At 41.1% G+C, this 22,828-nt stretch overlaps 1 protein-coding gene across 4 annotated transcripts in view; it reads right to left on the bottom strand.

The window, feature by feature from the left end:
• Window positions 1-447: 447 nt before the first annotated feature.
• Window positions 448-22,828, bottom strand: part of HSF2BP (heat shock transcription factor 2 binding protein) — a 56,107-nt gene continuing 33,726 nt past the window's right edge. For all 4 annotated transcript variants that reach the window (XM_048865178.2, XM_048865186.2, XM_048865191.2 and 1 more), the window contains 2 exons: window positions 14,916-15,019; window positions 448-4,226 (listed from right to left, as the gene is read on the bottom strand). In XM_048865178.2, the coding sequence (XP_048721135.2) occupies window positions 4,018-4,226; window positions 14,916-15,019 (313 nt within the window). In that variant the 3' untranslated portion in view covers window positions 448-4,017. The remainder of the gene's footprint in view (window positions 4,227-14,915; window positions 15,020-22,828) is intronic.

Raw genomic sequence — 22,828 nt, 5'->3', positions numbered from 1 at the left:
TATAACAGATTTTTTACTTTTTGGCTCATGTTAAGCGTAAGGACCAAATTCTGCTTTCATTTACACTGGTGTAAATCCAGAGTCACTCCATCACTTTCCTCAATGCAAATACCAAACTAGTTCTCCTCTTGATGGCAACTCTGATTAACACTGATGGGAGTTGACAGTATGCAACAAGAGAAGTGGCTTCAATGGTGTTATTCTGGATTTACATGAGTGTCAGTGAAAGCATACTTAGGCCCTATGTAAATTAATGTTTTGGAGGAGAAAAGGTAAAGTGATTAATCATTTGCCATTAGAAAAAAACCCCAACTTTTCAAACTGTTGCACAAAGCACAACATAAATTTCCAAAACATTTATTTAACTTTGCTTTTAAACAACTAAAATCTCCAACAGCCTGAAGTTTCAGAATAGAGGAAAGGTTTACAAGAAAATAAAACCAGAGATTTATAATGCATAACTTGACAGATCTTTAATTACAGTAGCACTAAAAGATGTTGCTATTACATAATATGAACTATATTATCATCTATGTTCCTCTTTTTAAATTAAGAAAAAAATGGCACACACTTCAAAGTCCTTTGAGTAACATCCATTTATTTCAATAAAGCCAGCTTCTTTCCCTTATTTATAAACTCCCTAAAATGTATAATTTTTTGGGGGGTGGGGGAGGCACAATAATCTAACTACTTAATTTCCAGTACTGGTCACATGTAGATAAATCAACACACTAAATAAAGGCTATTCACTACAAAAACATTCAATTCAGTGCAGGTGTAGCTGACACAGTGCTTCAAATGATGAGCTCCCATCTTTAGTAACACTAGATAAGATAAACTGTTTGCCCTATTTTATTAACTAGTGAAATGGACATCAAAACCGAAAACAACTAGAACTAGGGTGTGTCAGATGATCTGTGTTTGGAAGTCATCAGACTTTACTCCCACTACAAAAGGTTCTATTAAATGTAACCAGTAACAGATTGCTTCAAGGTCTCAGCAATCTGGAGAAGGAGGTTGACTCCTGGGCCTACTGAATCTGGGATACAGGAAGAAAAAGACAGCAACAAGATATAAAGCTATTGATAAGCACTACAGTTAGTAAGGTGCTATTTATTGCACCACAATATTTACAGAGTGAAGGCTTCCATGAAAAACAAAATTTAAAACAGGTTCCTCTGACTTCAAAATAGTTCAGTCCTTTTGAGTCTTTGAAACTTTTTTGTGTGAACTGAAAAAAGCAATATACTGAACTATCATTTCCTTTGCACCAACAAAACCCAAACAAAATACCTTTTCTTTTGCATAAAACCAAGTAATGAACAACAACTTCACTAAGAACTGTAATAAACAGGTTGAACGCTTCAATAAAAACAACTTGTTTAAAAATGTAATAGCGATCTTAAAACGTTATCTGTTTTATCATTGTTTCTGGAGTTTTTCATAATTCAAGTGTTTCAGAAGATTCAGTGAGTTTTACAGAGCCAGCTATACTTTTACTTATTTATTAAAATAGCATAATTAAACTTTTAAAACTAAACGGGTATTTCCTCAAAGTTGGTGGCTCCATAGCATTACGTCTGACTATGAGGGACCATAGCCCCAGCAAGTTAAATCTTGGAGAAAAGGAGCTGGGAGATGTACTGATGCTCACTATCAGATTAACTGCTTAATTTCCAGTACTGGTCACATGGAGATGAATCAAGGCACTAAATGAAGACTGTTCACTACAAAAACATTCAATTCAGAGCAGGTGTAACTGACACAGTGCTTCAAATGGTGAGCTCCCAGCTTTAGTAACACTAGGTACCATAAGATAAAGTTGTAAGGTTTTTACCAAAGCCTCCAATGTGGATGGAAGTGCTGTGCGTGCCTATGCGCACACACTCACACACACTTTTTTTTTCTGTTGCTTACTGGCTTCCAATGGTTTGATTAAAAACGTTAATGGGAGAACACCCCTCAGTTGATAAGTACAGTATCTGATTAGACTTTGTTTTTTGCCTTTTACTATACTTTAAAATGAAACACTTTCTTGAGTTGATAGTCCAGGAAATTACAGGCTATCACCATTTTGATTTCATCATGGGATGGGGTTTGGTCAAGGTAAGAAAACAAATCCAAAGAAAATGTATTTTAATACTTATGAGATTTTACTCTAACATCTACACATAGTGAGTATTGTATATTCTTGGATCAGAAATAGTATGACTCCCACTAAGTGCTCCTCATCTCTTTCTTTTACCCACCCCTATCTAACCTCATTTGTGGTATCAGTCTCATATTTTGTGATAACCCTTTGATTTATGGCCTGTATTCTGGGAAGTTTATATATTGTATTTTTTTCATTCAGTGCTAATTAGGATCAATTGAATTTTTTAGTATATTGGCAAATTTCTGCAATGAGGAGCTTTACATCCATTTCTACTAAATTTTCTAGCATTGAATATTTGTAGCATTGTGCGAAACCCCTTTTCACGGCAGCTCGTGCAACTATGTCTTTATCTAATGCATTTTACAGTTCCTCAGCTATAAAACGACCCATTAGCCATAATAGCTAAGTAAGGGACAAAATGCATTTATTCTAACGACTCCACCCTAAGCAGAACAACTTTGTATATATATTAAAAAGTAGCTGCTACAGGATTCTTTTTATGTATTTGACTGGACTTGCACTTGATTTCATGTAACCAATTATGTGGCAATGTGTCATCAATGAGTTCAGTGGCACTGAGGCCCCACTTTAGCAAATCACTTAAATGTGTGCTTAACTTTTAGCCTGTGCTTAAATCCCAAATCAAAGTTAAGCCTATGTTGAGTGCTTTGCTGAACAGGGATGGAACTTCTAAGCTTGTCATTGGTTTTTGTCTTGTGCTATTTGAATAACAAAAAAATGCTGCCGCATGATGCAGATGCAAGACACAACAACAAAACTGGCTAAAATTGATTTCAGAAGATTGTGTTCTGAGTCTTCTGCACAGACAATGGGCTTCACTGGTGAAGAACCATAACACCAGTGGGTAAAAGGAAGTTGTTGTTTCTATAAAAGTATATCTTCTCTGTCACTGTCTCCAACATTGTCACATTGCAAGCTATGTTACAAACACAAGAAAACTGGAAATGACAGCGTTATTACAGACATAAATCACAGCATTACAAAGTATATAATATAGCTGGTTTGGGGTTTTTTTAATTGAGGAAAGCAAGCTTAGCCCTAATAAATAATGAGAATTTCAAATAAATACACCAGTGCTCATGACAGAGCAGTAATTAATTTTAGCCTCTTTGGCTATGGAACTAGGTATACTGAGACCACAGCAATCTTTTCCCTTCTGCAGGGCCTATGGGAAGCTCAGTGGCTATTATTCACGGCAGCTGCAAACTCAGTTCTCTAGCACCTCCACTGAATTTGAATGAAAAATTCTAAAGCAGAATCTAATACACTCCACACAACTCCAATTGTCGTTGATTAGAAAGGACAGAGAAAAGAAATAGTAATAAAAATGAAATTTCTTATGTCTTCTGAAACACTAGAGTTATAAAAAGCATCAAAGTTTACTTTTAGCATACTAATTATTAGAGATGGGCTGAACGGGACCAGAAAGGTTGGGGCTATCCTTGAAAATAAAGATATAGTTCAGATGATTATTTTATTCCTGATGTATCACCAACGGGTCAGATGGTTTGGGTCACTTTTGAAACACGTTACCAACAAAACCCTATGAAATAAATTAAACCTGTCATTCTTCTGGGAGCTCTTCTACGATTATGTTCAGGCACCTAACACCCACCACATGCTTTTTTTCCAAATATTATTTGGATTGGGTTATCTGGCTTCAGGCAGGGATTCTGATACAGGTAACTAGACAGATTGAAATGATTCAATCCAAGTCCATCTCTCCTAATTACTCAATATGTATATTTTTAATCTGCAATAATATTTTGCATACCCTTGCAGCATAAAAATATGGGGAAAAAGTAAACAATTGATGTCATAATACTCCAATGACTATGTCTCTACACTTCACACTCTAGGATTTTGAGGTCTTCAAGCAGTTCTTGCGCCAGTGTTTGCAGCTCTGCGTTGCGGCTCTTTGACAGTGCTATGATACGTTGAAATGGCAAGGTGTCACGCATCTCAGGTGCTGACTTTGCTAAAACTTCTGGCTCTAGAATCACAGACTGGAGAAGCCGTAGAACATGCAGACACACTTCTGTATCTGGGTCTAGAAGTGAGGAAGAAAAGATTCCAGCTACTTGTTACATGCACCCTTATATGCCAGGACTAACATTATAGCTCTACATCACCATCCCTCATGGACCCTGGGTAAAGAGAGAGTGGCTAAAGTTCTGCTATTCTCAGCTGCTGAAATGGCTCTTTGGGGCTGGCTGGCCCCAGAATCTGAGAAGATATAGAAGTGGCTTAAAACCACCACTGCTCTCCTCCTCAGTTCCCTGTGCTAAGCACTTGTTGGAGGGACCTGGTAATCAGGCATATGTTGTTCCCTTCTTCTTTACTCCAAATGTAGCAAATCCCACAGATATGTGGATTTATCAACAACTTTGTCAGTAGCCAAGATTTACAGTTTGCTGCAGTTTCACTTAGAACAGGATAAACTATGTCCCATTACTGTTTAGTCTGTTTTAAAACATTCATTCTGCAATTCTTATAAGGCTTTTCTTTATCTATATAAGGTTCAGATTCCATTTAAGCTCAATAAAACCTCAACTTTAATCAAATACACTTGGTAATAATATGCCAGTCCTCCAAATGATAAAAATGCAGTTGACACAAACTGAAGTATTGGGTACATTTGATTTTATGGTAGTGGGACAAAACTGGTTTAACTGCTTAGGAACATGTCAGAAAAACATGCCTAGGAAGAGGTACAATTAATTTTGATTTCCATTGTTAAAGGAACAGGATGCACTTATTACTATTGAAATATTAGGAGTGATTCTATTTTAATTATACCCAACAGTCTGTTGGGGGGCTGTTTGTGCCTTTGCTAGATACATCCAGTAGGCGACTCCTTTTATGTTTATATTCTCTAGTTTGCATATTCCAAACTTGTATTTCTAATGTATTTGGTAGCTAAAATATCTATTTATTTGTATCATATGCTGTGCACTTCTACGGTGTCTGTCACTGTCATACCTAGATTTCAGTAAAGCCTTTGACAGAGTGTTGTACGAAAATGTTGAAAAAATTAACTGAAATTAGTTTGCATACCAGCATTGCCATGGGGACTGAAGTCTTGCAGTAGGACCACAAATCAAGTGCAGTGATAAATCACAATGCCCTGAGCTGGAAGGAGGTGTCAAGTGGGCTAAAGCAAGGTTCTCTTATTAGTCAGCTTACTTAACACATTTATTAATGATCTGAAATCACGGTAAGCAGAATGCTAATTAAATTCACATACATTAAATTGGGAGGTGTTGAAAACACCCAACAGGATAAGGAAACAGAACAGGGCCTAGAAAGGTGAGAAATATAGTCAAGAAATGACAAAAGATTTGTCCAGATGGGGAATTGTATGAAACAGTTCAGCAGAGCAGGCATTAAGCACTGGTGGCTTCTTCCAATTTTACCAATATGTTAGTTCAGGGGTCGGCAACCTATGGCACGCATGCCAAAGACGGTACGCAAGCCAATTTTTAATGGCACGCTGCTGCCTGCCAGGTTCCAGGCGCTGGCTCCGCTCAGCCTGCTGCTGAACCCAGGCCGGCAGCGGGCTGAGGGGGGCCGGTGGCCAGGACTCCAGCAGGCAGCAGCATGCCATTAAAAATCCTGCCTGCCCCGGCCCGCTCTTCTCCCCACCACCCGCGGGGCAGGGTGAAGAAGCTTGGTCCTGCTGGCTACTGCTGCAAGGCAGGCAAGGTCCCCGCTCCCCCGCCTCTTCCCCCAGGGTGCTGGGTTCCTGCCCCTCCTCCTCTCCCTCCCTGCCACCGATCAGCTGATGGCCCTTGCGAGGGAGGGGGAGAAGCCGAGCCGCAGCGCACTCGCTGCTCTGGGGAGGAGGCGGAGAAGAGGTGGGGATGGGGCTGTGATGACGGGGGATGGAATCAGGGCATATCCCCCTCCAGCTCCCTGCCGTGAGCCGCTCTGGGCAGGGGACTGGGAGCACCCCCACGACCCTAGTCCACGCCCCCAGCCCTCTGTCCTGACCCCTGCACACCCCCACACACTCCCAGCCTTCTGCCTGGACCCCTGCACCCCCCCACACAAACTCCCAGCCCTCTGCCTGGACCCCTGCACCTCCCACACACCCCAGCCTCCTGCACTGACCCCTGCACCCCCCCACAACCCCAGCCCCGACTCCAGCCCTTCCTCCACATACCCAGCCCCACCATGCCCTGACTTTTGCACCCCCCACATTCCCACCCCCACCCTGAGCACCAAACAGGAGCCCCTGCACCCTCCCGCCCACATTCCCACCTGCACCCCTCGCACCAAATGGGAGCTGCCCAGGTAAGCACTCCACACCCAAACCTCCTGCCACAACCCTGAGCCCCCTCCCTCATTCTCGCTCCTGGCCAGACCCTACACTCCAACCCCCAGCCTGCTCCTTCACCCCCAGCCCTGTGCTCAGTGCACTCCCACCCTCAGCTCAGTGCAGAGAGAGAGAGGAAGAGAATGGGCTAGAACCAGGGAGAAGGTAGGTACCCACTCTATGTGGGCAGGGCCGGGATCCAGACCGGCAGCAGGCCGAGTGGCAGCGGGCTGAGGCGCTCAGCCCACTGCTGGTCTGGGGTCCCGGCCGCCGGCCCTGCTCAGCCCACTGCCGGTCTGGGGTTCTGGTTGCCAGCCCCTTGCCAGCTGGGGTCCCGGCCACAGGCCCCGCTTAGCCTGCTGCCGGCCTAAGCGAACGGAACCCCAGGCCGGCAACGGGCTGAGCTGGCTGGTGGCGTAAGATCAGCATTTTAATTTAATTTTAAATGAAGCTTCTTAAACATTTTGAAAACCTTGTTTACTTTACATACGATAATAGTTTAGTTATATGATGTATAGACTTATAGAAAGAGACCTTCTAAAAAATGTTAAAATGTATTACTGGCACGCAAAACCTTAAATTCAAGTGAATAAATGAAGACTCGGCACACCACTGTTCATCACACGTTCTTGTCAACTGCTGGAAATGGCCTACCTTGATTATCACTACAAAAGGTTTTTTTTCTCTCCTGCTGGTAATAGCTCACCTTACCCGATCACTCGTGCTACAGTGTGTATGGTAACACCCACTGTTTCATGCTCTCTGTGTATATAAAATCTCCCCACTGTATTTTCCACTGCATGCATCCGATGAAGTGAGCTGTAGCGCACGAAAGCTTATGCTTAAATAAATTTGTTAGTCTCTAAGGTGCCACAAGTACTCCTTTTCTTATTAATTGCATTGGGGCTGTCATGGAGAAAGGTCCTGTGCACTGAGAGTAAGGATAGCAAAATATGGTCCAGTGAGGAGGAAAAGAAGCTTACTGAAATGAACTGGATATAGTTAGTCACACCCCTCTTGTGTTTCAGTTTGCCCATCTATAAAACAAGTCTACTACTTTTAGTAACTCACAGAAGAGTTGTGAGGCTTAGTATATATAAGTTGCTTTTAAATCCTTGATGAAAGGTGCTATGTTAGCAATACTATATGTATTTACATTAGTATTATCTGCAAACATTAGAAGTGTGTAAATACTAAGGAAGAGAGGAATTGCCTAAGGGGGTATAACACTATGCAACAAAGGTAAGGGAAAATATATTTAGCTGCACAATAGGAAAATCTTCCAGTGAAATCTACTGGATTCTGGGAAGAGTCTCCAATGGCAGTCAGACTCCCTATTGGTTGAATCACTTGAATGAAGACTATATTAGGCACTTGGTAAATATAATGCTGCATCACAAGAGGTATGGATAAGATGAACTCCTCTCTGATTTCTATTGTTCTACATGTATTCCAAGATACTTAGAATTACATAAATGGATACATGTTAAAACACATACACCTTATCATGACTGTGTATGGTTTTGGAAATCTGTTTGTTAGGGACAATTATATTTTTGTAATTTTCTACTTGGATTTTAAATCATACTCAAACAGCCCTTTTTTGATCTCCCCAGTTTCATTAAGGATTTCTCTTTTAAAAGAAAATAAATTTTAGCAGCGAACAGGCAAAAGGAAAAGTAAGTATGGCAGGAATCTTCATTACTCAGCATTATCTTTATTACAATAGCTTCCAGATTTAAAGGAGTGCTTGTGGCACCTTAGAGTCTAACCAATTTATCTGAGCATAAGCTTTCATGAGCTACAGCTCACTTCATCGGATGCATACTGTGGAAAGTGTAGAAGATCTTTTTATATACACACAAAGCATGAAAAAATATATAAAAAGATCTTCTACACTTTCCACAGTATGCATCCGATGAAGTGAGCTGTAGCTCACGAAAGCTTATGCTCAAATAAATTGGTTAGTCTCTAAGGTGCCACAAGTACTCCTTTTCTTTTTGCGAATACAGACTAACACGGCTGTTACTCTGAAACCTTCCAGATGTAGTCATTTCTATACTAGTTGAGTGATTTTATTTACACAAAGCCAAAAAAAGCCTTAGCTGTAATCATATCACTGCATCACATCCTCCCAACAACTGGCGCATACATTTCTTAGCTAACATATTCAAGTCTAATCATTAAAAATGTGAAAAAATGTGAAAAAATGTCGCTGCTTGTCTTGGTCTTGAACAGCATGTGTAATATAAGCCTACCACAATTATAACATACTGATGCGATTTTAACAAGGTACTGAAACTGTTTAACTTTGCTGACGTTTTGTTAACTGCTAACGAGGTACTGTCTGTCGTCACTGGCACTCAGTCACTGACAAAAACAGCTGATAAAGCAGGCAGATTTTACAGTCACATCTGTCATTAGGAGTGTGCTCTCAGATGAACTATTCCCTACAGCAGGGTTTAAGTAATTGCATTACATCAATGCGAAACAGCTTATCTACAATTGGCTCTCTGCATGGTGTGAATCTAATGTACATGTGCCTATGACATTTCCTGGCCAACCTGGATGCAATATTTATTGCTAGCAAATGATTTGCAATAGAGTTTAAGGCTCTGCCTACACCAGAACAATATTACAAAAGTTTCACACCTTGGCTAACACTACTTCAGCACCACCAGAGTTAGCAATCCTGGGAGATCTAGTGTGGAGGGGCCACCAGCTGCTGCCCCCATTTTAAGCACTCTCTCACTACCCATGCTCACACTAGGTCTAACTGATGGTGAGGCAAGCTGATAGCAATATAAGGAGCTTTTGTACAGGTGGGCTAATGCCTGTAGACCTGAACCAGTGTCAGCAATAGCAGAGAGATTTTGAAAAATTTCCCTACTGTTGATAGGGCCAAAGAGATAAGAGGTGACATAATAAACAAAGTATCTGCGGTGGGGAAAATGCTAACAAAGAAAGCATTTACAAAGAATGAGCTCTGCTGCAGCAAGTCCTAATATTGAAAGTCTGCTTTTTCTGCATACCATACCCTTTTATATTCTCTTTTTTTCATACCAGTTCCTGTATAACTGGTGTCAGTTCAATCTTCCCTTTTGTCAGGGGACTGTTCTCATTGCTATCTGAGGAGATCAGCCAGTCAGCAATCCCATCTGTTAGGGCCAAAACTAGTTTCCACATGTGTAAATCCATTAAAGCCAACAGTACTACTCTAGATTCACATCAGAGCTGAGAATTTGGCCCATCTCCTCCACAACATGCCAGATTACTCACTGGACATGGAAGTGAGGGTCCAGAGGTCTTTCACACGGCAAAGTGATGCACTGTGCATGTACCTCTTAGCTGCACAAATAGCTAATTATTTCTTATACTGATGGTCCACTGAAACACTAAAATATATTTATCAGATTAAGTTTAGAACCTTTAAGATTTCTTATAAATAAAGACAAATATAAATTTTCTGTGCTATTCATGAGAGACTTGATTTGGAGGAATTTGTTTTTAGGCATGAAGATGAAGACTCAGTCATTAAATGAGTGCTGAGATGAATATGGTCCTGAAGTGGTTAAGGGCACTCTTCTGAAAACTGATTTCAAAGTCTGAAGAATTTGAACTGTTTGAGAGTTGGCTAGTATGAGAATTAGAGAATCTAAGAATTAGAGGATTTGATTAATAAGACATTGGGCTAATAGAAAGCCAATATGACTTCTAAAAGAGGTGCTACCATGAGAAGGACCTGGATCTTCAAAAAATTCTGAGACACACAGACAATCCAAACAGAAAAACTATATACTGGAAATGTTTAGGATCAGTCATGAAAAGCAAATATTGAAGGTGGCAGGGAGTATTAGGAAAGTGAAGGTATGTTTCACTGAGAACTACAGAGTAGAGATAGTCATTTGCTGAAACTTCTTGGATCAACAATAAGAGTTTTCAAATAGAACTATGACAGTTTCAGGAGAAAAACTGAGAGACGAGCGATCTAAGAACACTCGAGCTTCCTGCCCTCCTTTGTTTTATGAAATACCTGAGTAATTTCCCTAGAACTGAGGGGAATATGGCACAGTGATAATCCCTCCAATTTCTGTAACACCTCTGAGTTCAAATTCAACAGCACCAATCTTTTGGCAGTGTTCAAAAAAAAAAAAAGAAAAGTTGCCATAAAGTAAGAGATAATAATGAAGGGGAATACCAGAGTGTGATGGGGAAGTTGCCCCTCTCTGGTATGTAAAGGGTTTTAAAGCAAACCTGGGGAGGCTGTGCAGGAGGCAGCCAATAAGAAAAAGACTTTAGTGCCAGCCAATTAGGGGAAGGTTTATTGGAGGAGCCAATCACGGCCAGGCTGGCCCATATAAGAAGGGGCTGCTGAGCAGAGGAGGAGGCAATCACTCCCTGAAGGGCAAGGGAGGAGGAGGAGGACCATAGACAGACCAGTGCTGGGCAGGGTCAGTAGAGTATGAGAAAGCTCCAGGCTGACAGCTGCCAAACTGAGGCCCTGATACAAGGGCAGAGGAGGTGCTGGGGCTGTGGGGAAGTAGCCCAGGTAAGGAGACGGCAGAGTTGGAGGAGGGGTAGTACCTGGCTGTCGGCTATAGGGTCCCTGGGCTGGAGCCTGGAGTAGGGGGTGGGCCTGGACTCCCCTCTCCTTTGCCCCCACTGGCCACTGAGGGAAGTGGCCCATGCACTGACTGCAGTCTGCCACTGAGATGAGTGGCTAGAACCTGGACTGCAGATTGCCACTGAGGCAAGTGGTTAGACTGAGGATTGTTGGTCCCCCAGAAGGAGGGAAAGAACCAAGTGAGGCACAGCCAGAGGGCTGTGTCCAGAAGAGGACCTGGGTCCTGGGCAAGGAAACAGGAGTGACAACGGGAGAGACACCTCCTAAGGAGGGCGCACTGGCAACCACGAGCTAATTGCCAGGACAGCCAGCAGGAGGCACTGCAATGGTGAGTCGTGCCCCGTCACACAGAGAATAGCCCAATGAATTCCCTATATGCTCCTTTTTCTTGTAATTGATTTAGCCCAGGAGAAGTGGCAAATCTGAGCCCACTCCCAATCAGTAACACTTGGGCCAACTGCTTCTCCTTGATGCTTAATGCTTGGTGATTAACAGAGAAAGGTGTTCTTGGTCTAGCACTTTGTAAGAGAGAAGATGAGACATACCTATTGTATTTGGAGGAATGAAGCACTAAGAAATCAGAAGTCTCAAAAGGCTTTGTATCAGAAAGAAAATTTATGTTGCTGAGAAAGATGGAGCTTCTTTATATCTGCAGATAATAGAATAGCATTAGCCAGGACCAACCACAGAGACACTGGCCTTTGAAAAGCGCTCATATCACACAGGTCCTCAAGAAGGTGTCAGCGTCCTGTGATTGTAGACAAATTGCGCTTCTTGAGATGGGAGAACATGAGAAGAGACCCTACCTTCACCTCAAATTGCACCACAAACAAAGAAACTTGAGCTACTTCATTAATTCATTTAGGCTTGGGGCTGGCCTTTCTACCCCCTAGAGATTTGTGAGTGATGCCCATGTGACCACAGAAGCTTTCAAAGCTATAGTTAAGGATTTGTTCCTTTTTCAGATTATAATCAATACTGCTTATCCACTGGATCCTTTAGGACTGCACCATTCCACAGGGATTACTTTTGTACAAAAACAAGCTAAGAAGGAGAAGCATTAACTTCAGCAGGTGTGTCAAATGTTAGCTTTTATTCTCTTGTAATTTATACAGTCTATTACAGACACAGCTACTACAATCTATTTCTGCTGTGAGAGAGGCCATTTGGCATCATCAACATTTTCTAGACATTGGGATAGGGAAACCTAGCTCTTCCTAAAGATTTTTCATCTATTTGGGATCTCTTCTTAATATCCAAGGATTTAATGACAACAGGAATCAGTTCATCAGCTTTGCTATCTTGAAAAAGTCTCCTGGAGTCAGATAGGAAAGAAGAAATCTCTCCTTCCTTCAAATGAAAAAATAGTGGCGGGAGGAAAAAAATGAGCCTTCTTTGAATTAAACTGAATATTTTTTGCTTACTTCTCTTTCTTGGAAGGAATATTCTTGTTTAGATTTCCTCTGAAGGGGATTGGATCTCGACTGACAAGTTCAGGGAGGGCTGGTAAGGAGTGTAATTAGGCATGCCACAGGAAGGGAAACCAGAGAAAGGCTCCTGGGATATAAATCCATAAACACTTTGAAATTCCAGGTCATAGGCACTTGCAGGGTAGAGAGGGTGAAGAGTATCAGAAGGGCCTGTAATGGCAGTGGTAGAAGTCAGAGGATGACTCTGAGGGCTCCTTGAGTGGGAACTTTGAAGGCCTTGAGAGAAAGCTTGAGGAGCTATGGAAAGTCCAGGCATCACAGGGGCGATACCACCTTTACCCAGTCTGCTCTTTGCAGGAGTCCCCTCCTTTACTGAAACACAAGCAGAGTAACCCTGAGACTATATAAACTAGTGCTCCAGCCACTTTCTAAGAAGTGTGTGGAAAATGGAAGCAGGCAGGGCTGGGGTGCCTGATGTCTCTGAAATCATGGGTCCTGGCCTGGGAGGCTGGGCCCTGCAAGCAGTGGAAGGAAGGAACAAGAGGGGAAAAAGAGAGAAATGAAAAAACAAAACTGCTAAGGCAATTTGAAAAGGTGAAGAAAGCCCTGAGCGCAGCGAAAACTGCCTGGACCTCCTGCTAAAGAAGATGATGGGAGTGAGGGTAGATCCTGGGCTCATCCTTTGTTCAGTACCGTGGGTCCAGTTGCGCAAACTACTCAGCCATCTCTGTCAACTGGAAGCAGGCCTTCTCAGCACTCAGGAATCTGAACTGGCAGGTGCACACTGCCTGGGAATCCTTGTCCTTTCTCAGAATTTAAGAACTTCAGAGAGTGAAGGTATTATATAAGCCTGTCTCTTTCTCTCACTCCAGACACAGATGAGTGATACCTTTAGAATGCAGAACAGCCTTTCAACCTCTTTTTCATCAACAATTGCAAATTAAATACTATCAATTGTATATCATACTTTGTCTGCTTATGTGACCATAGGAGCTTTAATTAAAAAATAAAATCAGATCAGATATCTAGCTCCAAGCAAGATTAATTTATTCTATCAGCGTCTTTTGAATGGGACATTTGGGAGCTTCAGTCACCTCAGTTTTGTTAGAATAATGCCCGAAATATTAGCTTGACAAAGAAGGAAATGTGGAGCAATGTGTGTAAGGTTTCTGTGTACTGCAGGGCAAAAAACCATATAATCAAGTTCTTCCACTTAGCGATTCATCTCCCCCAGCTATGTATAAATCTATAAAATGGGTATGATATTTTACAGTGGTGTTGTGAGGTTTAATTAACTGTGATCCTTTGAAGAAAAAGTTATTTGATGATGAGCCTGAGTACATAATTTTCATATAAAAATATATGAGAGAGCCCTGTGGCATATAGGAAATCCCTAAGTTTATTGAAATACTATAGATCAAACAACTCCAAGTGTCAAATTCAATCCTTGCATCAGCAGGTGCAACTCCCATTAATTTCTATTATTATTTGTACTACAATAGCCCCGCTGCACTAGGCACTGTACAAACACAGACAAACCCAGTGCTGAAGAGCTTAAAAGACACGTGCGAAGAGAAACCATCACAGAGAGGAAAATTTACTTACATGGGGCCACACAAGTGGCAGAGCTGGGAATACAACCTATGTCTCCTGACTTTCAATCCAATGCCCCATTCACTAGACCAGTAGTTCTCAAACTTTTGTACTGGTGACCCCTTTCATATAGCAGACCTCTGAGTGTGACCCCCCCCTTATAAATTAAACACTTTTAAATATATTTAACACCATTATAAATGCTGGATGCAAAGTGGGGTTTGGGGTGGAGGCTGACAGCTCACAACCCACCCCCATGTAATAACCTCACAACCCCCAAGGGGTACTGACCCCCAGTTTGAGAACCCCTGCACTAGACCATGATGGATCTCATCAATGAGAGCTGGCCTCACACCAGGGATGTGTTTAGTTGCAAAGGTTAATTTGTTTCAAGATCAAAGACTGACCTTGCCCTACATAGTTTTCAGCAATTACATTTTTATAGTGTCTCATAGATCAAAGATATCTATTTTAAAGTTCATAGATGCAAGTACAGGTGGCCGTCTTCCATTTGCTTTATCAGATTCCTCCCCTCCCCACACTGGGATACTGCCATCAATAACTCTTACATGAATTGAATGTTATACACTAGAATCATTGATAGAAATACTTATATTCATTCCTTCAGTTATTTCCCTCTCTTTGGATCTTTATTATCTCATAAAATTTAAATAGAACAAGGTCACAGATCTGAATTTCTACTCGGCTATTATCTGTATGTATTAATAGCTATTATCAAAAAGTCCACAATTTGAACTGTTGTAACAATCTTACCGTTCAATAGCCACCAAAGTAATGGAATAAAACCTGGACTTTCACTAATGTACTTCAAGCCTTTCACGTTGATGCTCACATTGTACAGTGACATCAGAATTAGCCTAAAATAAAATTAAAAAGGTGATTAAATTGCTTCTTTAACTGCATCGCATTACAATAACTGCATCCAATACTTACGATAAACATCTACAGCTGGCTAGATACAGATACATATTTCAACCTCTATAAGATACAAAGATATGTACTTATGTCACATTATACACATACAGCTACATGAATGCAACAGTGTGTGAGACTTTATTTAAATTTATAAAATCAAAATATTTTAAAAATATGTAAAAATCAGTCAATTTGGCAGCATTTAAATTCCTCTGAACTGAATGGGACTATTCACATGAGTAGGGCAAGCAGGATTTGGCCTTACATGATCACTCGCCATATGCAACAGAATCCTCTTAACTGGGACTCCCCAGAAGGAAGCCTATCATCCTGATTAAGCTGCTTGTCTCAACAAATGAAAGGGCCACTTAAGAAAAAAAAAAGGCTGCAAAGATTTTATAACAATTACTATAATGAATCAAAAGAACTAAATGAAATTTGCTGCATTTCATTCATGGTTCTTTTGATCTTTGACAAATTCTGTATTTTTAAAAAAAAAACCCCACAGCAGCTTAGAATTTCACATCTTTAATACCTAGCTATGCATCTCTTAATCGTCTGACACTGGCCACTCATGTCCCTGTCAAACAAAGTTTATGCTAATTCTATACCAATTAAAGCAGCAGTCAGTCATTCTATATTATGAGGTTAAACCTGTTCTCTGGAAGACATTCTGATAAAGCAGCTGTCCCGAATCTAAGAGGTGCTGAGCACCCTGACTTCAGTGGGAGCTGAGGTCACTCAACACTTTAAGGGATCAGGCTACAGGTAAAGCACACTCTAAAATAAAATCCAACAGAGAGGTTATTAAAAGAGAAAAGGTGAGACTCCATTGTAGTACACTCTCTTTGCCAAGCAATGTGTCTTAATAGCCAGTGGGACGATGAAATTATCCCAGGCAGGCACAACGCCTCCTGGAGTGCCACCCTTAAAGAAGGCACAGTAGTATCTTCTGCCACCAAACAGAGCCAACTCCACTGGCTGTTGTGGACAGGGTAGGGGCCACACCCATCTTTTTTTCATCCCACACTGTTAAGTCTAGGGCTAGCAGAAGCACTGGACTCTAGTAGTCTTTGTGCTGAAGGGACTCATAAGGACTGTGTGTCTGGCTTCTGTGCAGAAGGCAAGGGGGTATTATGGGAGAAGAGACACTTCTTGTTTCCCTGCTCACGCTTGCTTAGGCATGAAGCAGCCAGGCAAAATTCAGGGCCAACATATATAAGCCACTAAGAGTAACTGTTGCAGCCACAGAAAAGCAACAAGCCTGGAGTATACTGTTTTCTCAGCTGACTGCCAATCCAAATGTCAAGAGTGAAGGGGATGATTCTGGCCCCAGCTCTGGCAACATATAAGACTTGCAAGAGGTTGGAGAAGTCCCCTGAAATAGGAGCAGCATAGGACTTAGGCAGCCTCCCTCATCAGCCCTAGCATAGGGCCTGCACCAAGGCAGATATAGAGGGAGGGGACATATCCACAGCGCATAGTACTCCAAGGGATTCTGGACTGCTGCAGGGCTGCTCTAATTTATACCAAGGGCCGAAATGAGGATGCAACAGTGATGTAAAGCCACCACTGCCCCCTGGGCTGCACCTCCCAGAAAGTACAGCACAGAATCTGCCCCTGGCATCATGGAAATTACTTAAGCCATCCTTCTTCAAGCATCTACCCAGGGCCCCTCCAAGTACAACTTAACACGACTCCGATAATGTGACAGGATGGGAACTTATCCATTCCTGCATAGGGGAACTGAGAAGGAAGCCACTGTTCTGCCACCCTCTGAAATGTGTTTAGGAGTCCTTTACCAGGTCAGAGAGGATGGTCTCTGACAGTTCCAGCCTAGATCAGTACTTGCACCCACCAGCCATATAGTACAGTCCTTGTCAATGTCTCTATGTGCTCCCCCAAATGCCTTCACATTCACACAGGGCCAGACAATTTGGTCCTTAAACTGTGGCTATACTGTGAAAAATGTATTTTTGACTCTTAAAATGTCATCATGGGTTTATTGTGCCTCATGGATTCCACATCAAATTTGCTCAGTCTACAAGTAAAAAGATTTTCTTTTAATTGCCAGCCCTGCAAATTCAATCTGCATCTGAGTCAAAGCACACTCTTGCCTTTGTGCCTCTAGTCACAAAGATGATGCAAGCCAAATGATGCTCTCAGTTATACCTGCATAACTTCACTGCCTCCGATTACCTTAACACCTGTGCAACCCCACAAGCCTTCAGTGGGTTTTCACAGGATGTAACTGAAGGCTTTTGTTGGCCTTTTTATTTTTGGTGTTGATGTCTGAAAAGGAAAGAACCCAGCTTAGCTTTCAGATCACAGGTTGAGTCTCTGGGACTAGCAGTTAGAAAAAACATATTTTATTTATAAATCAAACAAATTTGACATGGCATCACAAACATTTTTAAAGTCAAACTACATTTAATGTTTATGCAGCAGAATGAAAATGCAAACACTCAGTAAGTGCTATGCTCAGTCATATATTTTCAAAGCCTCAAAAACTGTATTTTATAATTTGTCTTCCTAACATAGCAACATCCCTAGTCAACTTTTAGGACGACATCCATGAAAAATTTAAATCTTAAAACAAACCAAAAATTTTCAACTTTTCCTCATAGACGAAAAACATATTCCCCGATCCACCCATGTTCACGTAAAGTGAATGCTTACTGTATCTGACCAAGCCATCGAATTTCTCCCAGAAAGGTCTACTTTCAGAAGAGATAAGCAGGAAAAATTTCAGTAAATTGAAAATGCTGAAAGCCACTGAAAAAGGGATTAGTAAATAGGTGTCATCTCAGCTTTAACTGTAAGACTGTTAATGCAATGTTATAAGATAAAATAAAATTCATGCTGGATAGTTTTATATACAGAAATGTGATGCCTGTATTATACAAGTTATTCAGAAATAAGACCAAATATGGAAGTTATTTGAAGTAGTTCTAGACCTTTTGGGGAACCCAGGACACAGGCAAGATCTTCTTTCTTCAAAGCTATCAAACTACTGATAATACTCGATGTAGAGACTGTATTGCCACTAAACTTTTGTTGCACTCTTTGCTGAGCTAAATAGAATATCTGATGTGTGTTATTACATTGCCTTCCACACTTGCCACATGATTTTATTCTTTTATATTCTAAGATGAAAAGTTTTATGAACCTTTTTGCTTAACGAGCAACACTCTGAAGAGCTTAATGTCCATTTATTCTGATTTTGTTTCTCTTTTCTTCAATTATTTCCAACAGGTTTATGACCTAAATATTCAAAGGTGTTGAGCACACACAAAATCACTGAAGTCAATGAGAGAGTGTGTTCAGCGCTCTAGGCCACTAGTGTGCTGCAAACTCCTAGCCAGGAGGCTCTGAAGTGATTGAAAAAATAGTGTACTCTGATGCTGATAGTTGTTTTATAAGTCCACTCCCTTTTTAGATTGTCTTTCCACTCTCTCTTTTCTATATATCTTCTCTAGGACCTGGTCTACACTATGAGTTTAGGTTGGATTTAGCAGCATTAGATCGGTTTAGCCCTGCACCCGTCCACACTACAAAGCCATTTTTTCCAACTTTAAGGGCTCTTAAAACCAGGTTTCAGTACGTTTGCATTTTACTGTGCAACTTCTACACAGAGAGCTAGGGTAAAAAAACTGTAAAGCTCCTACGTGACTTAGGAGTCTATGTCTCATTTTCAGAACTCGCTTAGGAGCCTAACTCTCATGGACTTTCAATGAGACTTAGGCTCCTAGGCACCTAAATGACTTTAAAAATGGGACTTAGGCTCCTAAATTGCTTAGCCACTTTTAAAAATTTTACCCTTAGACCAGTGAATCTATTGTGGTCATGGCCCACAGCAAGCTCTGGACGCTGCTCTGGAGCTGTGCTCTGCAGCATTCATGACCCATGTGCACCTCACTCCTCATACAGCTTCCACAGCCCTTACTTGGGCAGCAGAATTTAGCCTTTAGTAATGAAATGTCAATACCTCTAACTATACATGATCAGCCAAAATAAAAACAATAAATAAAATAACCATTTACAACAGAAAAGGTTAATATCTTTGGACATGGTCTTTCAATCTGTTCCTCAATGGAAATCTCACACAGATTAAAAATGATGTAGAAGGACACTGCTAGTTTGTATTTTTCTTTCGCTTGTTTGTTTTGTGTGGAGCTGAGGGGACTGGTTGTGGTGAACTAAAAATGTTGGAATGTTGGGGGAAGAAGAAGAAAGTTCCTGAGATTTAAACCCATTTTGCTAGCCACTCAGAAGATCTAAGCCCAAAGTAATAGTATATTATTACCACCACCACAATGTGGAAAATCTCCTTGGCTCTTTACGCCACTTTCAGCTCTACTGCTCCCTTATATTCTTGCTATATAAACACACTGTTTTTCCTTTGCCCTTCTCATTATTATTATAACCCACTCACTTTTTATTTCCCCCCACCCCTCAAGTAACAAAAATTGGAAATGCATAACTTAGTCACCACACCTCTGAACTAGCTACACTTATTTATAATTAGTTGAAAACAAACGAACAGCATTTCCTTTGGTCCGTAGAAAAGATGCCATTTGATTACGGAGTCTCGACTCGCACTTGTTTCTACATCTTTTACTTGTACTGATCTCTCAAAAATAAATCATGTGTCAGCCTGGTAGCCATGCAGGCCTTACAAGTTTGACTATCAAACCTAGTCTCTCTAACCCTATGCCTGCAAGAGCCAGGTTTCAAGGTACAAGTGGGAAGAGAATATTTTTTGTCACTTAAAACAGGTTTGTGATGAATCTTTGGTTTGAATCCAAATCATACATGGATCCAGCCACCTTGATTGGCAAACAAGCATAAATATCAGTCATATAATCTTTCATTAATATGGTATTTATGCCAGGACTGTGATAAATCCTCTTTTTTGGCATTTGATCCAACACCAAATATTAGGCAGTAGTCTTCATCGAATGCAGAATATCCACATGATCCACATGAGATTTTGTGAAGTGCCTCTTCTAGGCTGTATGCTAACCCAGTTTGATGGACATTATATATTGATATTCTACAAACTAAATGTCCCCTGTTGAGTCTTTGGTTTGTCTGTAGGCTTGACTTGCACATGTTTTAAAATCGCTGTTGCAAGGTAGCTGGAGATTACACTACCATGAGAAACTGTTTTGCAATCAGCTTTAGTTGTTTTTACAATAAAGAACTTATTTTTTAAACTTATTTCCAAAAAGAAGCCCCTCAAACACTGCATGATTACAATATTGCCAAGTGTTCAAAAATCAAGAGCCAGCCGCGCAAAACTCTTAAGATTGGCTTAACGATCAAGGGATTTGTAGAAGTCTGGGCTCTTTTTATTTGCCTTATGGATTTTGAGCCCTTAGAGGTCACATTTTCAAACTTTTCTCTGCAATCATGAGGCCTAGAAACTTGCATTTTAAAAAAATGAAAGTTGTAATTCTCACGTAATCATATAACGCCAGAAATCGGGGCTTTCTGAAAAATACCACAATATGAAAGTTGGCTATCCTATTTTGAATGCTGACTTCTAAACCCTACGCTTGGGAAACAGCATGATAGACATTAAATAATGCTAAGAGACTCTGTAATGATATACATAAAACACCAAATCATTAGCAACATGGTTATTCAATGTTTATGCTTTTTCACAGATCAACATTCAAATATCTACTAAAATAAAATACTGCACACATGAATCAATCAAAAATATTTATCTACACAAGCACCATATTAAGGTTCCCAATCCCTGTAGTGTCCAAGCGCCATATACATATGTCTAAGACAAGCTGAATTTCATACCTCCCAGGTACAACTTGTTTCAATTAATTAGTAATATTGCTGAGAAAATGGCAAAGAATGTTAATGTTTTATTTCTTCATTTACTGGAAAGTCTGACTTTTTCCGTTTTTGGATTATGTATCATGGTCCTTTCTTTACAATATTTCATAGGATCATTTGTCTCACAGGGCTTCTTTACAGACATCCCTTTACCAATGTTGATGATAGCAGCTTGTGAGTAATAAGGTGGCAGGAGGTCATTTACACTTTGCTGGCCTAAGACAAATGCACTTTTGGTACATATGTAAACTACTTATTTAACTAACCAAGCATAGTATTTTAACAGATTATTTTTCATTTTGGACGGTGATACAGGGTGAGTCCTACATTTCTCTCAGTTCTTTTCCCTACTTTAATACTTGAGCCTCCCTTAAATACCATTCATTCCAGCAACCCTACCTCTTACCAAGGCAGGGATGGGCACATCTCCACATTACCTATTATTCTGGTGCTTGATAGACCTTGCACAGACACTGATGTGCCTGCAATATTGGTTTAGGAGAATTGGTATGCAGTCACCAGCCTTGCAACCACATCTCGCATATTTATGAGGAATGGATGCTGTGAATATTATTTCCAATGGACATATTTCCTCTCCAGTAAAGTAAATAATGAATGAATTTGTGATGGGGTGTGTAAACCCCACACCAGCATGGAAGGAGTTAGGGAGCTGCTTGGGGCTGGAGTAGCCCCATCCTGCAACACCTGCAAGAAGCCTCAAAGGAGGAAGTTCCATTCAATAGTGGACAGCCCTGGAAGGATACAGGGTGCTATGCTTCCCAGCTCCCAGGAAGGCCTGATGTCTAGTGCAACCTCTGCCCTCACAAAAAGGAAACACAGATCTCCTGTGCTAAAAGGAGGAAGAAACTCATCCTATAACTTGTTCTGGAGACTCAGAGGACTCTAAGGTGGACCATAACCCATCCAGGGCCTCTCTGAAGAAAGAGGTCAATATCCTGGTCAGAACTACCTATGTTTTCTTTTTTTCTTTGCCCCTTTCTTTAACGTCTTTTGCTACCTTCGGATTTTTTGTTTCACCTGTGACTCTGAAAAGGGGAGAAATTGCCAGAAGGGCTGAGAGCCCACCTCCACTAGACTGTCACTGAACGTTCCTGCTAAAAGGTCTGGATTTGTGTGACTGCTACTTTCCAAGTAGTATCCAAAGGAGGTATACAGTAGTAAAAGAATCACTCTGTGAATGGAGGAGTATTGTGCTAGTGCCAAAACCTGATGGCATGACATGTTTCTGCACTGATTTTCGAAAGGTCAATGTGGTTTCAAAATTCAATGCACAGCCAATGCCAACAGTGGATGAACTATTACAATGGCTGAGAACTGCCAGATATATATCCACTTTAGAGCTCATGAAAGGGTACTGGAAAATAACTTTGATGCCAGAAACTGGGGGGAAAACAGCTTTTTCCGCATCCTTTGGTCTATATCAGTGATGGGCAACCTGCACCACACCACTGTTCTATATCAAGTCCAAGAAATGTTTTTGGTCACTCTGAGGCAGCCAAAACTTTCCAGAAGCTAACGGACCGAATCTTTTGGCTGCATAGGCAGTATGCAGCGGCCTACTTAGATGATACAGTTCTCTCCTGCCAGGACTGGGACAGTCGCTTAAGAACTGTCACAGCAGCACTCCAGTTCCTCACAGATGCAGTAAGGCAGGGAACTGCAATGTCACGTACTTAGGCTACACTGTGACAGAAAGCCAACTACAACCCCTACTGAACAAGGTCCAAGCCTTGATGGATTGTCCTGTTCCCACGACAAAAAAGCCCAACCAATTATGGCACTTCTTGTGAGCTGTAGGCTGTTATCGATGTTTTGTGCTGGGATTCCCCACTACTGTGACCCTCCTCACAGATCTCATAAAGGACAGATGC

Source organism: Caretta caretta, chromosome 1 (assembly GCF_965140235.1).
Source record: "Caretta caretta isolate rCarCar2 chromosome 1, rCarCar1.hap1, whole genome shotgun sequence".
NCBI classification, from domain to species: Eukaryota; Metazoa; Chordata; order Testudines; family Cheloniidae; genus Caretta; species Caretta caretta.
This window is presented reverse-complemented; position numbering and strand designations above follow the sequence as displayed.